The sequence below is a fragment of the Monodon monoceros genome, unplaced genomic scaffold (genome assembly GCF_005190385.1).
Source record: "Monodon monoceros isolate NGI ecotype Baffin Bay Population unplaced genomic scaffold, NGI_Narwhal_1 Super_Scaffold_13, whole genome shotgun sequence".
NCBI lineage: Eukaryota > Metazoa > Chordata > Mammalia > Artiodactyla > Monodontidae > Monodon > Monodon monoceros.
In genome coordinates, this window is record NW_021703769.1 from 39,461,823 (window position 1) to 39,482,223 (window position 20,401).

A 20,401-nucleotide genomic window follows, 5' to 3' on the forward strand; every position below is an offset into this window, starting at 1 on the left:
TTACGAATAACTCTGAAAAACAGAACGTTAACAGCAAAAAGAAACTGACAGAAGAATACACAGAGGACGCTTTTATAAACTTCAAAATTAACAAAACTAAATATAGGCTGTTTAGGGATACATGCATAGGTGGTAAAACTATTGTATAGAAAAGGGGGATGATTAATATGGAATGCAGTTTCATGGTTTCTTCTGATAGAGAAAGGAAGAGGGTGTAAGAGAGGAGTCTCCAAGGTGACCGCATATGTTGGTAATGTTCTTTCTTAAGCTGGGTGCACAGGTGTTCATTTTATTCTTTTCCTTTAAACTGTATACATACATAGAGTTTACTTTTGTATCTAGGCTCTACTTTCCCACAATAAAGTTGTTTTAAAAAAAAAAAGGGTAGTAAATGTTCAGTCTTTGACAACTGTGTGCTAAACTAGGTTTCACTGCCTTTAATCATTTAATCCCCATCAGAACAGTAGGTACCTAAACTCAGATTTTCTGACACAAGCCCTCTATGCTCTTTCCATGATCACAGTAAACTACTAATGCTATCCCAAACTTCATTGTAAGACAGTCCCGATCTATACACTGTTTTTGGAAAATCCACCTGTAAATTGATGGCTTGAAACTTAGGGGTGTCTAATTGTTTTCCTCCCTGGAAGAGGTTCTGACTACAGAAGCTATTAACATAAGGGCATTTTGAGGCTGCAGTACAAACGAAATGTCATTTCTAAATTAATTAAACAAAAAAAATATTTCTTTAATAAAAATGAAAAGAAATGAAAAGCACTTCAACCTCCCTAGCATTTCAATATTTAACGACCTCTTAAGCTAGATTTTTCTTGCTGCAATCTAAGTATTTTCTTCCACATATACTGGGCTGAGTTTATATAAGTAAACTGTAATTCTGACTACTGCTAAAAAGACTTCCCAAATAACTATTAGGAAAGCAGTGTCTTCCCAACCTTTTTCCTATTATGACAGATACAAAAAATAATGCTTGCACAGCACACTGGAGTAAATGGAGGAGGCTACCAGAGAAGGAAACAAAGCTGGGGGCTCTGGTTGGTCTAAAGGCTAAAGGGATCAATACCTGGGGAAATCTGTAATCCACAGGTGGTATGCTAGTTGGGGGTCTCTGAAGTAGAGTACCATTTAAGGTTTACTCCTTTTCTAGTATTTGTAATTAACTCAGAGTTTATTTCATTGGCAGTGTCCTCCACTGCAACACTGAAAAGTTACAGAATGAGAATTAATAGAGAATGAAAGTAACACTGAAAATTAGGACTTCAATATATCCATGGCTTGTTTTATAAGCTAGCACTGTTTCTATTCTTAGGGATTCTCTGTTGACAGAAATCTACTAAAGTAATCTATGATGGGTCAAGCATTCTTTGGGTCCAAAAAGATATCAGAATCTGGAATACCAACTAACAACACGTATGCCTAAAGCCTGCAGTGTTCAACAGCAAATACGCAAAGCCTTCTGTTGGCTTTTTTTTTTTTTTAAGACCTTCAGAGCAGCTTATTAATCAGAAGACAGGCTTCTCAGACATTGTCACACGTGTGATCCTGGCCGTAGACCAAACTGTTCCCATACCCTGAGAAGTCTGCTTCTGGTTCGAAATTATGAATCCAAATAAATTACTTAAAAAATATTTTAAAATCTATGTTTCCACAGAAAGAAGCAGCAACGGAAACCTAATATGAAATATAATTTATGACAATCTAAGGTGACAATGCTTAGGAAAAGCTTGGTGAAGTCCAAGGCAGACAGATATCCCTAATTTATGCAAGCCAATTCTTATGCCTTCAAAATGCATGCTTCAATTTACCACTGACGCGTATCATTCCAAACAACAAGGGAACCCGCCCAAGTCAAATTATTGGCACTCATCTTTTGACATACATAGGATCAGATTTTCAAGTTTATGCCAAATAATTTTACAGATAAAAGTTTTCCATGTCACTGAATGAGTAGACTGAGCTAAGGCTATCTCTTGATAGCTCATTTGATGAGAACTATCCCCCACCCTCAATGAAGATTATCATGAGTGGGGAAAGTACTTGTACACTCTCTTCCCCTAGTAGATTACATCAGGCAAACAGTGTCACTGTGTATTGAAAATAATACAGAGCCCCTCCCACACGATACCTGCAGATTCAACCTGCTTAGCTACCAGTTCAATCCACAATATTTTTACCAGCTTTACCTTGGACCTCAAAGTTTTAAATTATCATTGCATTATAGTCAGTGAGCAGTTGTCTACAATGGTCTAACCAAAAGGGCACTGAGAAAGGCTGGCAAATCTTTCAGAGCACAGGAACATGGCATATGGTCCCAAAGTGGGATTAAGTTTTATATCAAACCAAAGATCTATAGAAAGTACTTATGCCTTTTCCTTTATGTGGCTTCAAACCTTGAGCCAACTCTAGAAACTAGATTTGATTTTGTGTATTTTATCAGCATTTCTGAGGAGTCTTCATAAATTAAAAAGTAAGAAGCTCCTTAGTTAGCACCATGAATTAAGAGAACTGTTTCAAGATAAATGATAAGAGGCATGAAGACGTTCTACCCATAGGAATTTATCCCTAAGAAAATTCAATATAAGGTTATTATGTCCTCCATAATAGCAAAACATTAGAAAGAGCCTAAAACATAAATTAGATACACAATGGAATGTGATGCAGGCATTACGATTAAAAGTTTATTTAGAAACATGTAAAAATAAGTATGAGAAATGAAACAAAAAAGGTGAATGCAAAATGGGAGTATAATCAACTACATGTGCCTGTAGAAGATAATGGATAAAAATGAATGTGTAATAGCTAAAACATGGAAGCAACTCAAGTGTCCATCAATGGATGAATTGGATAAGCAAAATGCGGCATATATACATATATATACACACATACATACCATGGAATATTACTCAGCCTTAAGAAGGATGCTACAACACAGATGAACCTTGACGACATTCTGCTAACTGAAATAAGTCAGTGACAAAAAGACAAATACTGTATGTATGATTCCATTTATATGAGATACTTAGAGGAGCCAAAATCAGAGAGACAGAAAGTAGAATGGTGGTTGCCGGGGCTGGGGGAGGGGCAATGAAGACTTGTTTAATGGATATAGAGATTCAGTTTTATAAAGATGAAAATGCATATGGAGATGGATGGTTGTGATGGCTGCACAATAGTATGAATGTTCTTAATACCACTGCACTACACACTTGAACATAGTTAAGATGGTAAAGTTTATGTTATGTATATTTTATCACAAAAAAATTGGGAAAAAAACCAAATGTGTTAAAGTAGTATAAGGTTATATGACTTTTCAATCTTAGAAAAAAAAGAACAGCAATAATGAAACTGCTGAAAGTAGTCTGAGTGAATTCTGTCAAAATAACACATGGAACATGTGTGTGAAAAATGACAGTGTGCTAGCCAGGCAGTCAGTATATAGAATGATGATGTGGGACAAGCTCAAATAGAATAGGCAAAAGCTCTGCTTTAAAGACCAAAGAATTCACAACTTCAAACAAATCACCATAGCTGTGGGCTGCGGGAAAACAATACATGAAACACACTCTCTGGTCTTGAACCGATTTTGGGCAGATTGTAAATCTAACGCAAAGTCAAAAAAAGTACTACTGTCTGGAAATAGTAGCTACAGATGCAAACAGTACAACTGACATGACACACAGGCAGAGAGGGAAAGGACCACATTAAGAGAATCAGCCTAGATGCTGGCAACCAGAAGCACTTACTGATTTATGTATTTAATTGGGATCCTAAAACAGCAGACCAATTAACCTAAAACTTCAAAAGGTATGGGAATTTTTAGCACTTTCTGAAACTACTACTATTATAAAAATATCTTCAGTTTTGCTTTAGATCTTTTTTTTTAAAGCTTCTTGGAAAACTTAAAAAAATTAAATCTTAATACTAACAGAGAAAATTATTGTTAAAATAATCCAGTAACTTCTGAGAAATTTACTGGCAACTCTATGGAGAAAATGTGCTACTACCACTGTTTTTAGATAACCCTAGCTGCTTCTCATTTTTATCACACATTCCACAAATGATTTAATTTTTCTTTTTTGGGGGGCGGCACAGTAAAAGTTTCAGCTTATTACCGTACAAGGCCCTTATAGTCAACCTGTTAACTGGAAGATTTAAGGAAGGAATGGACACCTAAGTTTTAAAATTCAAGCTGTGTATTAGCTGTGTACAAGTTATGATAGTGCACTGCAAACTGGTTTCCTCCCCATCACCAAAACGTGAAGCAAACTGCAAATTCTTTTTAGCTTATTTTAGTTTTTCATTTAATGCTCTCCTCTACACTGAACTCAAAATTTTAAACATCTGGTTATTTTAAAAGTTCTGACCAAAAAACAGTTTTGCGACTATATTTCAAATAATGGATACACTGGCAATAAATGGAAATAAGAGATATAGCCAAAAGTAAATAGTGAACAGGTTTTGAGATGTCTGAAAATTAACATGTTTGAAACCAGGCTGCCTAGCAAAATGAATGCCCAACTGATTCAAAACATTTTATTTCTAAATAAAGAATGAATAACACAATAGCCACAGATACAGGTCATTAATGTCTCTGTGTTTAAGCTTCCCATTGGGTCACTGAATAGAGAAACGGAGATGGAATAAAGATGGGGAAAAAGGAAGTACAAAGGATAAAGATCAGATACCAGAATAAAACAGAACTACAGCTGTGAAGCGTGGAGGAAAGAGTAAGTAGAGGGAGGAGGAGCTGCGACCCCCACCTCTCGCCTCCGTGTGTGGGAGTCAAGAAAGACTCCTCTTGCAAGGTGAGACAGCAAGGAGTCCTTCCTTCTTCTCTGCCTTCCATGTCTCCTTCAAAAGACTAAGAATCCCACAGCTCTGGGTGTTTCCGACAAGATCTGCCCAGACACTGACAGTCTCACCACTAGTACAGCTTTAAGAGGTCAGTATTCATCTCATTATATCCTTTATCTCTATTTATTTCTGTCACCACAAGAAGTCCACAACTTCCAAATCATCCCTTCTCCTAAAAATATGCTGAATATTCCCATTCCCACCCTTCCCCAAAAAGAACATTTCTACACCTTAGTCCATCATAATCAGTCATTAATAGTTATTAACAAAATCCTCTTTATTCATTCCCTTGCTAATTTGAGTCTCACTGAAATCTGGTTCTTCTCTGAGGACACTGTTTCTCCTGCAGCTCTTCTAGGTGGTGAATTTTTTTCTCCCACAGTCTGTCCATCTTGCTACTCACTGCCAACTCCAGTCCACTGGCTGGTCTTCCTCCTAAAGTCCCCAACTTTTAGTAACATGTTATCAGACTACACCACCTACTCCCCCGTTACTGCAGAGATCTAATGACTATAGTCACACCCCTCACTTCTTGAACAGCTAAGCTTTGGCTCACTGCCACTCTCTCCAATTCTAGCCCTGTCATAATTCTTGGTGATTCCAATGTCCACAGAGATGACTGTTCCAACACCCTGTGCCTCACAGTTCACTGACTATTATTCCATACTCCCTGTAATCTCAGAAACTCCCCCCATAACTAGAACTGTCATTACCCAAACTGCAAACACACCATAATCTTAATTTCAAGTATCCTACTCCTCAACCACTAGCTCCAATCCTTCCATTTTATTCTCTCTAGTACCCCAAGGCTAACAATTCTTTTGTCTCACAGGGACCTACAGTCCATCAATCCTCTGACCTTTCCCCCATCCGTCACCCCAATATACCCTCATTTCCCTCCTAACCCAACATAGATACTACGGTCCATCATTACAATCGCCCCCTCCCCACCTCATCCCTACTCTCAGCTGGTGACTTTACTTCCCATTTCACTAGAAAAATATAAGCAAATAGAAGTGTACCACAAGCTCCCACCACCATTTCTACTCATTACCCTCTGTGACCATATTCCTTCCCTTCTCTCTTGTTACAATGGATGAAATGTCCATGCAGAGCTACCAAAGGCCAGTTCCTCCACTCGAGCAAAAACATTCCAACTCCTTTTGCCTACTTTAGAATGTAGTTCTCTGCATCATTTTTTCCTGTCTGTGGATCACTCCCAAAAGTAATATAGCATGCTGTTATTTCCTCTCATATTAAAGAAAAATGCTCTCTTGATCTCACTTTCCCTTCCAGCTTCTAGAGGGAGTTCTACTAGCATAAGTTAGAATGCTAACTAACAAATGTAGAAGAAATGACAGAAACAGAAAATCAATATTTTGCAACTAACAATATAATAACTGATTCAAGCAAGGATCTATAAATCTATAAAAATCTATAACATCACCAAGTAAAATGTTGGGGAACAGGATATTCACACACTGCACAAATTACCTATCAGTTACAAAAGAAAAAGTGGAGGTTTATGATGGAAAAATCAGTAGGACACCACCTTAACTGAGTGAGCAAAGTTAACAGCACAAAAAATGGGACAAACTGACATTATGTGCCTCCTGATGTGAAGCAATGGGAAGTATATAACATCATTCATGGAAAATTCTTGCCAAAAACTTTTCAGCTGAATTGTGAGGAAACAATCAGACAAATCCATATTGTGGGTATTCTATAAGTCAACTACTGTAGACACTTTAAAACTGACTGATCCTGGATTAGGAAAAAACACTGTAAAGAATATTACTGGAATGAGTGAGAAATTTGACTACTATTTTAACGATATTAAATTCCCTTAGTGTGATAAAAGTGTCATGCTTATGTAGAAGAATGTCTTTGTGTTTGGAAGTTACATGTCGAAGTATTTTTTTAAGGATGAAGTGTGATGATGCCTGCAACTTCCTAATCGTCAAATATTTTAGAAAAAGGAGTTGTCTCTCCTAACTGTCTCCAATTCCACACTCCTCATTCTCTCCTAACCCCATTAAGCTCATCCTCCCCATTCTACCAAAACTCTTCAATGGTCTCTACATTGTTAAATCCCATGGTTTTTCTTAGTCTGTATTTTACTGACCCATCTTCTCACTGAAATGCATTCTTCACTTGGGCACCTGGATACCCCACAACCCTGAATTTCCTCCTTTGCTTCAGGTAGCTTCTTCCCAGCTGCCTCTGGATGGTCCCTGCTCAACTCTCCTCAACCTCTAAATGCTGGAGTACTCCAAGTGATCAATTTTTGAACCTCTTTTCTTTTCTACCTACAATCACTCCATTGGTGCTCTTTACTTACAGAGGTCTGTACAATGAAGATTCTCTAATTTATATCTCCAGTCTTGACGTCTTCCCTGAACTTTAAACTGGATATCCAACTATCTCCTTGGCATGTCTATTTCAATATATAATAGGCATCTTACATGTGACGAAGAGAATTTCTGAAGTTCCCTTGAAAACCTGTCCAACCCACAATCTTTATTATCTCAGGATTATTACAATAGCCTCTTGACTGATCTCCCCAATTTTGTCCCTCCCTGCCACTTTAATCTACTCTCAAGTAGAGCAGCCAGATTGGTCCTGTTAAAAATAAGTCAGCTCCTCTTTTTATTGTATCTATGGGATGATGGATGCTAACTAAACGTATTGCAGTAATCATTTTACAATATATGTAAGTCAAACTATTATGTTGTACACCTTAATCATATATAGTAACATATGTCAATTATATGTCAATAAAACTGGAAAAATACCAAGTCAGATCTTATTGCTCCTCAGCTTAAATACTCCAATGGTTTCTCATCTCACTCAGAGATGTTCAAGCCCTTAAAATGGTCTGCAAGACCCTCATGATCTGGCCCCATTACCTCTCTGACATCATCCATTATTCTCTCCTTCACTCACTCACTGTGGTCACACTGTTCTCTGTGCTGCTCCTCAAACACACTAGATAAGCCACAGCTTCAAGGCCACTCACTTGCTATCCCCTCTGCTCACACAATCTCCTCTGCATGGCTCACCCCCGACCTCCACTTCCTTTAGTCTCTGCTCAAATATCTTTCTTACTAAAGACTTATCTGTCTCCCCTTAACCAGAAATATAAGCTTTATGAGGTCAAGGATTTGTATGTTTTGCTCACATGGTGTCTAGAGTTCTTGGCATATGCTCAATATTTGAAGGAAAGTTCAGGCACTGCAGGACGATGAGTAGAAAAAAGACCAGACATCCTTTTCACCTGTGTCTATTAATCAGGAGATAACTAAGAAAAAGAGGACTTTTATCATATCTAATTTCCTTTAAGATTATAGACAAAGAAACATGTCATTATCTGTTCATATTCTGGATGAAATTTCAAAGATTAAAATACACGGCTTGCAGTATCTACAACAAAAAATTATTATCACATAAATTATTAGGGGAGGTTATTTAATATATGAGATAAAACTCATTATGCTTTATTTATATGTATATTACAAATTCCCTAATGAAGCACATTCATCGATAAAGTCTCAATATGCTAATTACATGTGTTACTTTCTCTACTCATCAAAATGAGTCAGGCAAGATACCTTATTAGCAACACATTGAGATGGGCAATGTTACTCCACATCAAAACAATGAATTACAAAGTTCCTTAAAAATCTTAAAATTCAACATTTTTAATCATTTATAATCTCAATTAATAACGCTGTATTATCACACCTACATGAGAAACTAAAACATCAAGAGAAAGAGTAGTTCACTCCAGTTGTTACACCCATGTACCTGTTATCTGCCTCCCTTAACACTTACCCTCGAAGAATTAAACTCCTAATGTTACTACACTGTATAATCCAACGTGAAAAGATAGGAAGTTTAAACAGTCTAAACTAAAATTTCTTTCAAGCCACGCCAAGTGCAGCAACTGTTAGTGATTATTAAGAGTACTTATTTTTCTGCAGTTTAATATTTTGGAAATTCAAGCCACAGAAAAACTGATGCATGATATACTATAATCTCATACTGACCCTCTGTGGTTTACTGAAGTATAACATCAAAAAAGTCCTGCGGTTCAGGGTAATTGTTACTGGGAACATACATTTCTTAAGACACAAATTCAACAAAATACACGTGTGACAGGAATAGTACTGTGTAGCTTACAAAGTACTCTATAATATCTCAAATTAAGCAAGAAAGGTATTATTAGTCCCACTTTCCAAATAAGTAAACTGAGATCCTGAAAGAGTAGTTCATTTTTCTCACTTAACATGTCTAGTATGTAAAAGACCCTTTACATTTACATACACAAAGAAAATGCACGCACGCACTTGTGTGCACATCCATACCAAAGATTCACAGGGTAATAATACCCCATACGGGGCCTTCAAAAATACTATGGTTAAAGACTTTAAAAAATGCATTATATAGCAAAATATCAACTTTCCTTCATTCATCTAAGAGGAAAAATTACATAGCGAATGTTGATGATAATTCCATGAAACTGGCACTTTCATCATTGTTGAAGGCATTAAAAACCGGTACAACCCTTTTGGAAAGCAATTTGGCAGTAATCTCAAGACACAAAAAGTGTCCGTGTCCTTTCCTAGTAATTCCATTTCTGGGAAGCTAGCCTACGAAAATAATTTAAAATATGGAAAAAGCTATAGATTATTTATAACATTCTAGATGTTTGGCATCTGAGATTTTAAATTTGAGGCTTGGACACTGGTAGTTTTAACAGCTTGTGAGAGAACCACAGGTTGATCCATAGCATATGTAAAGCGGCTATGTGAGTGAGGAAGTCATGTTACTAACTGATGAGCGAGGCTGACTGCCAGCATTAGCTTCTCTTTGTGGTCTCTACAAGTTCTCACATGCACAGACGTTTCTAAAATGGGGTGGGTGGGTGGGAATAAGCATCTTTGTTAAAAAATTGTTTTTATAAGTAAAAGGCCCTAAAATAGCAAGCCTATTACTTGGCTGGTGATAAAAGTGAAGAGATCTAAGGAAGTACTGATATTTGTGGGTTTGGGAATGGTAACAGCCTTAGATCAAATTTCTTTTCAATGCCATGGGCCTATTGTAATGAAAGATCAGAAACATGACTAAATATTCAACAATAGAAAAATGATAAATTAAACCACAATCTACCTGATCACTCAGTGGCTGAATAAGGTAATGGAATTACAGATGCTAATTTTTCATTTTACATTTTCAAAATATTTTATATGACATTAATATCACATCCACAAATAGCAAAGTCAAGATAAAAATGTACTGCTAAATATAAAAGGGAACAGTTGCTAATTCATCACATGAGATCAGCATTACCCTGATACCAAAAGCTAATTAAGGACATTTCAAGAAACGAAAACTATAGACAAATATTCCTCATTAACACAGGTTCAAAAATCTTTTATGAAACATTACTAAACTGAGTCCAGGAATATAAAAAAAGTACAATGAACCATGACTAAGTGAGGTTTATCCTAGGAAAACTGTACTGCTTAAATCTTCCTATGTATCACTTTTTGGTATTTGCACTACATAACTGTACTAATAAAGACAAAGGTTAGATCTGGCCCACTCAATATAGCTCTAAAATATTTAATATAGAACTCTGCAATCAACTTTATTTTAAATCTTCTTTCTCAAATAGTCACCTGAATACCTCAATTTAAAATATGTTCATTTAAAATATCTTCATTCAATAAGCTCATTCTAAGATTAGAATTAAGCTACAATTACAACATACTTGACTAAAAGACAAAATTCAACATTTCTTGGAATCATAAATCCAAGGACCTCATATAAAAAAATTTCTTCACACATCTCTGAGTGGTATGGTTGTATTGCCTTATTGTGAGACTTACTGACAAAGGACACTCAACTCCTTAAAGCAGCCTCTGTGCTCTTCTGATGAACAATCCTAATGATATAGAGAATTCCTCTTTACCTTACACTGAAATCTACTTTCCTTCAACTTTTATCCACTGGTAAAAGCACTGACTTCTGAGGTAGTATGTGAGATTAAGTCTCTGTTTACATACTCAGCCTCCAAGTACTTGAAAATAACTATTAAGTCACTTTTTAGACTTTTCCTCTCCAGGCTAAATTAATTGAGTTCTCTCAACCACTGTTCATAGGATAACACTACTAAACTTCATTTTTTCTTACCACCACTTCCTGCAAAAGCCAAACATTTAAAACAAATGGGTTATAACATAGCACTATGTTCCTATAGAAATAGGCAGAAGATATGTGTATATCCTAATAAATTTACTGCAAGAGTCAATCAATCCTCAAATATCAAAATATCCTAGTTTCCGCCCCCTCAAATAAAAACAACCTAACAGATATTTTACTCTCAGTGCAAAAACATACTAGTGTAAGAAACAGAAGTAACTGAATATAGAACAGTTAATGCAATGGTGCTATAAGTAGTATTTTTTCATCTAGAGACGAATTGAGGCTAAAAGAATTGAATCCTTATCAAAAATTATACCTACCTTTAAAAGATATACATATATGTAAAAAGCAGTAATTTGCAAAAAACAACCCACATTATTTGCAAAGGTACATGCTGATTTGCCCAGGATGGTTAAGAAAAAATGCATATGCTAGAAAACAACCCTCCTTTATCCTAGCTTTCTCTTTGTTTAGCTTTGACATGGTTTTAATGTTATTGTACTAGTACTGGGTTATTGAACTCTTCAAGGCAGTTATAAAAACCACTTACGATGCTATACTTCTTTGTTCAAAAATACTCAAACATTGCACAATTGAGATGGAAAACTATGTATTACATATTTTGTGTTAGTGAAACCTCACTAATTAAAGTCTAGTAGCAGTTACTGGAGAAAAGTCCACTTATTAATAACATATTTTGAAAAAAAGTTCAATGACTTTAGAATACATGGTGCCTGGATTCAAATTTCTATAACCTGAGAATACTGGAATCAAACCTAGGAAAGGTCTACTTTTATAAATGGATAATTTGTAGTTAGTAAATTAAAGAGACAAAGAATAAGCCACAGGAGTAGAAAACGCTGGTGCTAAAGTGAATTAAATCATGCATGGAGATATCATGTTATCTTCCTCACCAAAACACTCCTTGAAAATGTGATTTTTTAAAGTTTATGTTTCCAAAGAGTTGATCTTCTTTTCTTTTATATCCAACATCCCCAAACGAAGGAAAACAAGTGAACATTTAGTTAGTATCTAATTCTTACCTGGAACCCACTTAATTTCCATTTCCATATCATTTTCTTTGCCTTTCTTTTCTTTTTCTTGAATAACTTGCAAGAGCTGCCTATATTTAGCAATTTGTTCTTCATCATCCTTCTGGCTTCTTTTTGTTTTCCCACCTTCTTCTACACTGACTCCATCATCACCTAACAAAAAGATCAATTTCATTTAATACACAGAAATAATTTACTTCTAACTTCAGTGTTTAATCTCAGTCACTGCAGCACCCTTCTAAACAATGTCAGATACACTATAACAATAGAATATCAAAATCAGACTTAAATTTCTTAATACAAAATGAGTTAAATGACTTAGGTCTTGTTTATGATAAAAATCAGTTGCAATATAAGTTAGCATGGTCACAATATTACACTTGGGAATCTCTTTTTATTAAAATTCATATTTCAAAATAATCCTGTAGTCATGTAACATCCTTAGACTTTTCCACCCTACAAGCAAGATAGCAGGGATGGCACTTTTTTCCTCTTTATGTCTCCCACCATCCAACAGTGTGGCTTTAAAATGTATGGTCAATAAAAGGAGCCTGAATAGTGTTGAGATGCATCTGATAAATGGATTTAGCCATTCATGCTGATGATACAGATAAAGGAAGTTGCCTGTAATCCAAAACAAAGAATAATGTGTCCTTTCCATTTGATAGTGAGCAAGCATGCTTACTCTCAGGATCTCATTAATACATTAAGAATAAAAATGAATAAATTAGAAGTTTGTGCAATTAATTTCCTCATGTGGAAAATATTCACGTTTACATTTCCTAATTTCATAAAAATAATTATAATACAACAGAACAGTATAAAATTCATGGGCAAAAAATACGAAAGAAAACTAACACATGAAAAGTTTGTTTGCTCTATATTTCCACTGTAATTCTCCAAGTCAAAAACAGAAATTAAGAACCTGAGTTTTAATGCAAAACATACTTACTGAATTGACTAAATGTCCCCAGTATAGGAAAATTTAGAAGTAGCATACAGAAGACCCTCCCTTCTATGAGCTACGGCTAACTGGTCACTAAATATGTCTGACATTATTAAGCATTCAGCTGTGAAACATCAATGTTAACAGACTGTCCTTACATTTTCAAAAAGGTGATGTGAAAAAAATTGGTTAAGTAAATGTTTTTATAGTTTTTTTCTCTAAATGAATAAAAAATAGTCCACGACATTCTTTCCATCCTATCACACTTTTACATTTTCACTCAAACAGCTGAAATTCATTTTTTTCCTGTTTGTGCTTTGTGCCACAATAATAATGTTGGATGGAATTCTGTCATGTATCCCCTAATTCAATGGATAAAACATCAGGAACACATTAACAAAATGGCAATGTATTTCTTTCTATTAAAAGCTTACTTCTGAAAATATAATTAGAAGCAAGCTCCTTCCAGGTTGAAATTTTAGTGGTAAGTCTCTGATGGCCTACTTTAAATTGATTTTTTTCCAGTACTAAAATTTTACTTTCTGAAACTCTAAAATGTGGGTTAACTCATGGAAGTCTGTTTTTTCCCAATTCAAGGACAAAGCTTTGTGAAAGCCTTAATAATATAAAAGGCGAAAAAAATTAACTGTAAATGTAAGAAACCCTGGTATAATCTCTTATAAACTACAACAGGAACATATAGTAACTCTAAGGCATTCAAATATACTAAATGTATCTATCAGAGGTACTAAACTATAGATTAAAGTGACTTTGCAATTAATTAAAATACTGAAGAAAAATTAAAATGCATGCTTTAAAAAAGTTAATTAGTATATTTCAAACAAAAAGCCATTAATCCTTAAAGTTTTAAAGGTAAAGACATATGACATGAGGTAGTATGCTAAGACTTTACATATATTATCTCAATTTTTCCAACCATGAGCAGGTACTATTATGATCCTCATTTCATACCTTTGGAAAGAAAAGGCTTGAGGGCTAAGAAAACCTAACCTAAGTAACTTCACTATGTGGTGAAGTCAGGATTTGAATCAGCAAAGCCCAAGACCTTAACAAAAATATATTGACAAATTAATGGTTATCTTCCCATAATATTTACTGCCCTAATGTATTCAATAATGTCATTTCAAAATCTAGTTAAGTTCTCCCAAAGCAAACAAAGAAAACCTATTTGAAAAACTTGTATTCAATCCTCTTAAGAATACACGGAATGATCTTTTTTCCTTTATCTTAGAGCTGCTACTAAAGAAAAACTATCCAGAATTTTCAGAAAAGTGTTAAATGACCATACAGGTATATAAATAAAAGAAAATGTAGATAAATTAGTGTATCTATGGGGGTAAAAAATGTAAAGGCTATTTGAGAAAGACTCAGCTGTTCTGTATACACTAAAAATAACATGGTCACTCAACTGTTTGGAATGCCAAAGAAATTAACAAGCAACAGCCATCAAGGCCTTAAATGTGAAGGCTTTTGTGTCCATATAACTACCACTGCAAATCATATACTTTTTCAAAGACTATTAGATACCTAAGAAATTATGTGGTTTTATTAATATGAGATTTCTGAACAAAGAAACTGGAATGATTAAACATGATTCTCCATTCAATGCGTAAACAGAGCTCAAGAGTAATACTTTATGAAAAACTTAGATCAGTGAAGCAGTATCTTCAATAGCCTAAAATCATAGGATCTTAAGAAAGTTAAGGTTTAATGGTCCTATGATAATACTAAGGAAGCATTTTAGGATTTATTTAATTTCACATTTATAAAATTGTAAATTATAAAAACAATATATATGCAAAAGAAAAACCAAAAGGACAGGTATGAAAAATGTCAGGCTATAAATAAAAGTAAGAATATTCACTCCTGCTAATTTAAAATACTTTATGTTTAACTTTTATGGTTCTTCATTTGCTGTCAGCACATAATTCTATCTTACTCATAATTGTGCATGGTTGAGAATTCATCTAATAAACAAAAATGAAAGTGTGAAGGTATCTGGGAGAGAGTATCAACCAAAAACTAATAAGAAATTACAATCAAGCAACCAAATTTCCAAACAGAGCCAGATCCAATATAAGGGAAAAGGGGTTTTTTGGCCCTATTTTTAAAAAATGAGCTATTTTAAGCAAACAACATACATAATTTTAAAATACACCATCGATCATTTTAATCGTCAAAAAAATTTTTAGATAAAGATATAGACAATCTGAGAACTTCTGCTTCCATTAATGGGAAGCTAGGTACACTTCAGACCAACCATTTTACTGAGGACATCAAGCTGGATGAAGTGTTTAAAAAAATCTTTTTAAAAGATTCAGAGGGATTTAAAAAAGAAAAAAAGAAAACTTCAAAGAACTGACAAATGAGTGAAGAATTACCAAGTCAAAATCAAGGAGAAGATGGTGATCAGAGAGATGACCCCAGTGTTCAAGACCTATTTGCCCTGAGTGCATGTACTGATCTACCAAAGAAACAGCTGTGAGACTAACCTACAGTTCTGGCAGCCTGGCAGGCTAAGAAGACAAAAGTTAAAGAACCAGCTGGTACCCCCACATTTGGGTCCCACAGTAGGGACCCAAAAGGATATACTCGAGGGCAAGGGTCAACCAGAAGTAAACTAGCTCTCACACAGACTTGCATTGCCCACTAGGTCCAGGGAACCTCAAGTCTTAAAATTTGGAGTGATGTGGTTCCAGAATGACCAGAGTAAATGAAAGTCCTCTCTGATGAGACACACTCACCTCAAATATCAAACCGGCACAAAAAGTTAACCAGGCATACAAGTGAACAGGAGAAGTATCTTGTAAAGTAACAGAAATCAACTCCAAAAGATTTGAAATAAATACTGAAATTATCAGACATACACTACAAAAACATGTTTCCTCTGTTTACAGAAATAAAAGAAGGCACTGAAAATAACTGCAATGAGTAAAAAACATTAAAAAGTTGATATTGCTGACCTGAAAAATAGTCAAACTGGACTTTTACAAGTAAAAAAATATAATAATCAAAATTAACTCAATGAACAGTCCATCAGCAGATTCAACACTGCTGAAAAGAGAATTAGTGGACTGGAAGATAGGTAAGAAAAAATATTCAGAAAGCAACACAGAAATACAATAGATAAAAAATACAGGAGAGAAACAACATGGAAGTTACAGTGAAACGATCTAACATATATTTAATTGGAGTCCCAGAGGAGAGGGGAGAAGAAATACCTGAACAGATAATGGCTGAGAACATTCCAAAACTGATTGAAAGATACCATGCCACAAATGCAAGAAACCCAACCAACCCCAAGCACAATAAAGTAAAAAAATCTATTCTTAGTTCATATTAAAACTGCAGAAAAACAAAAAGGAAGAGAAAACTTTAAAAGCAGTCAACGAATAAAATCCAGGCAACCTTCAAAAGACTGAAAAAAGTAGACTGACGGCTGACTTCTCAAAAACAACAATGAAGCCAGAAGCCAGCAGGATATTATCCTCAATGTGGAGACAGGAGGACTGTCCACCTAGAATTTTTTTACCAGTGAAGATATCTTCACAAATAAGGCAAAAAGGAAATTTTTAGAGTAAACTAAAATTCAAGAACTTGACACCAGTAGATACTACTGGAAATTATCAAAGATATACTTAGGGCAGAAGGAAAATGATCCCAGACAGAAGTATGAGATTTAGGAAAGAATAAGGAGCAAAAGTAGTATGGAAAATGTGGGTAAATTTAAACAAAAGAGTAATATTAATGTCCTATGGGACTTAAGAATTACAATATACAGAATAGCATAAAAGTTGTTTTAAGATTCCTTATATTCTCTAGGAGGGTAAAAATATTAATTAGCATTAAACTTTAATAAGGACACAAGTCATGATTTCTAGGATAATCACTAAATGGACAGAAAGAGTCTACTTTGTAAACTAATTGAGCAGAAAAATGGAATGTAAAAAATAATCCAAAAGAAGTTCTTAGTTTAAAAAGGGGGGGGTAATAAAGCATTTTACTAGTTTAAGTGATTGCATTACTACAACAATCATGACTAGTCTAAAAGGCCAGACGTTTTTTGTGAGGTCAGGGTTTCAAAGAGTTTTTGGTTAAAGAAATTCAGGCTAAGAAAATACCTTTAAACAAAAAATTTCAATTACTATCTAAAGGTGTATATAATACTGTGTATGTGAGCTTGCTTCACAGACAGTTTGAAGATTAGTTTGATATTCCCTTTTAAGCTACTGTCAAACTTATTTCCATTAGTAAGTCTAGATTAGGTATCCAAATGCTTACAAATGTAGAACACCAAAAGATGAACAGTACCTTGTAGCTCCTCTTCTATCTCTTCTTCATCTTCACTAGAGGAAGCTAAGTAGGCTTGAAAATCCATGTCCAAAAGCTCTTCCTTTTTAAACTTCCTGTTGAGTGTTGTAATTCTTTCATGATCTGTCTCATCCCAAGTGATCTCCACCTTTCACCAATGAATAAGAAAAAAACAACAAATAAAATAAAAATGGAAATGTCAGCAACCCAAACTTGTTAAAGAATATTTATCGTTAATTTGTATGTTTAACAGTAAACTAAAAAAGTTAAGACGTGCTAAAACAAATAATAAATAACATGCTTAATGAAAAGTTTTCTACCTGTGGAAAGGGAACCATTTCAATTAACCTGTGCCTTCATCCTCCTAACTCTTTACTATATGCAAGGTACTCTATTATTTGGAGTAAAAATTCATCAGTGTATGGACTGATTGTGGTGAAAAGAAACAAGAAAATGCACTAGTGAAAAAGTAACATTATTATGAATGAGTCAAGACATGTTTTTCACCTGGAGTTCTAGGCATTTCAGGAGGTCTACAAACTGTCTGAAATTTGCTGATAAAGCTTTCAACACAACCTCAGTGTGGTCCATTTTCCAAAAGAGATTAAGAGCCACTGATGAAAAAGGCATCTATTTGTTGGAAGTACAGTAAACCCCCACAACACAGGAATTCATCTATAACATCATCGATCTTGTGATTGGCTCCTGTCTTCTATGTAGCCCCCATTCTCAGAGTCCAGTTAGAGGTTTAATCTTCATCATAGGGCAGGTCCCACATCCTTGCTGTTTTTCCCCCTCAGGCTAATCTTTCCAGTTCAGGACAACAAAATGGGCACCAAGAGATCCAATCCTTAAAACAGTTGCCATTGTCAGAGAAATTCCAGCTAGTCACCATTCAGAATTATTCTTATTCTGATAATTAAGACTGAGCTGATAACCACAAAACCACTGATGGAACTGGAACAGATGTGGATGATACAGCCAGACCATAGGAACTCCAGACTGGCTGGCTGGATAGGCTTGCCCATTTTTCAGTCTTGAAAATAACATGATCCTACATTTTATGTGACTGAATCTTTTAGACTTCACTTATTGCATACTGGTGGGGTTTCCCTGTACTCAGTAACTAATTAAGGCCACACAGTACCCACAGGCTGCAGGTGAGATACAGCAGCTCTCTTTCTGCCACCAGCCTATCCTCAGAAGAGCACAGTGGCTTGTCACAAAAAAGGCAATGAGAAGCCTGTATGGCTGCTGCAGAGTCCAGCTGTGGATAGAAGGTATATGGAGTAGAAGAGCAGAGAAACTAGGCAGCTAAGTAACAAACTAATTCAATAAAAATCTTTTGGCTGTTCATTATTAAGCATTAATGTGACATCTAGTAGTCCTGAATTATTCTACTTCAATTGTTTTTAGAATTTTGGATCATATCTGCAGAAAAAATGTGTTTCTATTTTAAATTTCCACTGGTTTTAACTGTGATTTGAAGTAATCTGTTACCTCCTTACCCCTACTCCCTAGGATATTAATAACTAACATATTACTTATTAAAGAATCTAGTTAAGTAACACTCTATGGGAAAGACAGAAGAGAAAAAAGAAACATTTGCAGGTAATTGACTCAGGCTTAAAGGCATAACAAAAATTTGAAAATAGGTTCCAACACATGTGGGAGATAAAAATGCAAATACACCTGTGTTTGATTTCTATTTGTACTTATGCTTTAAAATTTTGAATCCTTTCCATTTCTAAAGATGCTGTAAGTAAATAACTCTTTTCTTAAAAAAATTGAGTCCAGCTATATATTTTCTAAAGTTGAGAAATACCGTTGATGTTCCCATTGCAGCAGATGTGAAATATCTTGGCTTATATGCTGTTAAATCCACTTCTGAGGCTACATCCTTGGGCTCATCATCAAAAGTAATATCATCTGGTATAAACCTAAGAAACAAAGAAAAAAATAAATTTATTTAAACATATGCTGCAGTGATAAACAACCAGAGTTTAGATTCTCTTCTAATTAGGTATAGTGTATACATACACACCATACAAGAGATTCTACAGAACACACATGTAGATGAAGCAAACAATGTTAGAAATAACCTTGGCACAAAATTTCTGAAATTCCTAAGCTATAAATCTGTAATTCCCCCAAATTTGAGTGAAGTCTGTGTAGGCAGAAACCCTGCATTAGGAGTCAGTTAATATGAGTCAGGTGTAAACACACATGGGTCCCTCATGTTTCAAAAAGACCTAGATTCCTGATAGCTCAGTCATTGGCTTCCTATATGATATTCTGAAGATCAAATAGAATTATTAATGGGTAAGTGCTCTGAATATAAAGTATCATACATATGAGGTGTCACTGAAAATAAGGAAAAGCTTAAGGTTGATTCTTGAAGACTAAAAAAATCTTAACAATTTTATAATTTTTTTCACAAATAAATAGCTGTTAAATGTAAATCAGTCACTGTAATTGTTTGACAATTCTTAGGCATCAGGCTAAGGAGTGGGAGGAAAAAAGCAAAGAGAAATGATTCATGGTTATTATATTTAGGTTTTGTCATTTATATAGGAGATTTTATTTCCACACATGAAAAAGCACCTGCTGTATGTTGCATCAAAAATGATTTTTGAGGGGAGGAATGAATAATTAAGGTCCATTAGGTCTACATCAGTGGTCCCTAACCTTTTTGGCACCAGGGACCGGTTTCGTGGAAGACAATTTTTCCACGGACGGGGGGTGAGGGTGGGGTGTTAGGCTTAGGGCAGTAACGCAAGCGATAGGGAGCAATGGGGAGCAGCAGATGAAGCTTTGCTTGCTCACCTGCCGCTCACCTCCTACTGTGCAGCCTGGCTCCTAACAGGCTGTGGACCAGTACCAGCCTGCGGCCCAGGGATTGGGAACCCCTGCCTTGGATAATAGGATGGCAGCAGAAAATTCAATTTTCTTTTATAAAATTATATATGACAAAATAAAACAGGGAATA

At 35.1% G+C, this 20,401-nt stretch overlaps 1 protein-coding gene across 3 annotated transcripts in view; it reads right to left on the reverse strand.

Annotated features, from left to right (window-relative positions):
* ESF1 (ESF1 nucleolar pre-rRNA processing protein homolog) overlaps positions 1 to 20,401 on the reverse strand; it is a 57,641-nt gene that overhangs the window by 24,344 nt on the left and 12,896 nt on the right. For all 3 annotated transcript variants that reach the window (XR_003793198.1, XM_029220981.1, XM_029220982.1), the window contains exons 7-9: positions 19,238 to 19,352; positions 17,413 to 17,560; positions 12,126 to 12,287 (exon numbers count right to left, since the gene is read on the reverse strand). Coding sequence is in view for 2 of the 3 variants with exons in the window: in XM_029220981.1 (XP_029076814.1) it covers positions 12,126 to 12,287; positions 17,413 to 17,560; positions 19,238 to 19,352 (425 nt within the window). In the remaining variant the exon portion in view is untranslated. The remainder of the gene's footprint in view (positions 1 to 12,125; positions 12,288 to 17,412; positions 17,561 to 19,237; positions 19,353 to 20,401) is intronic.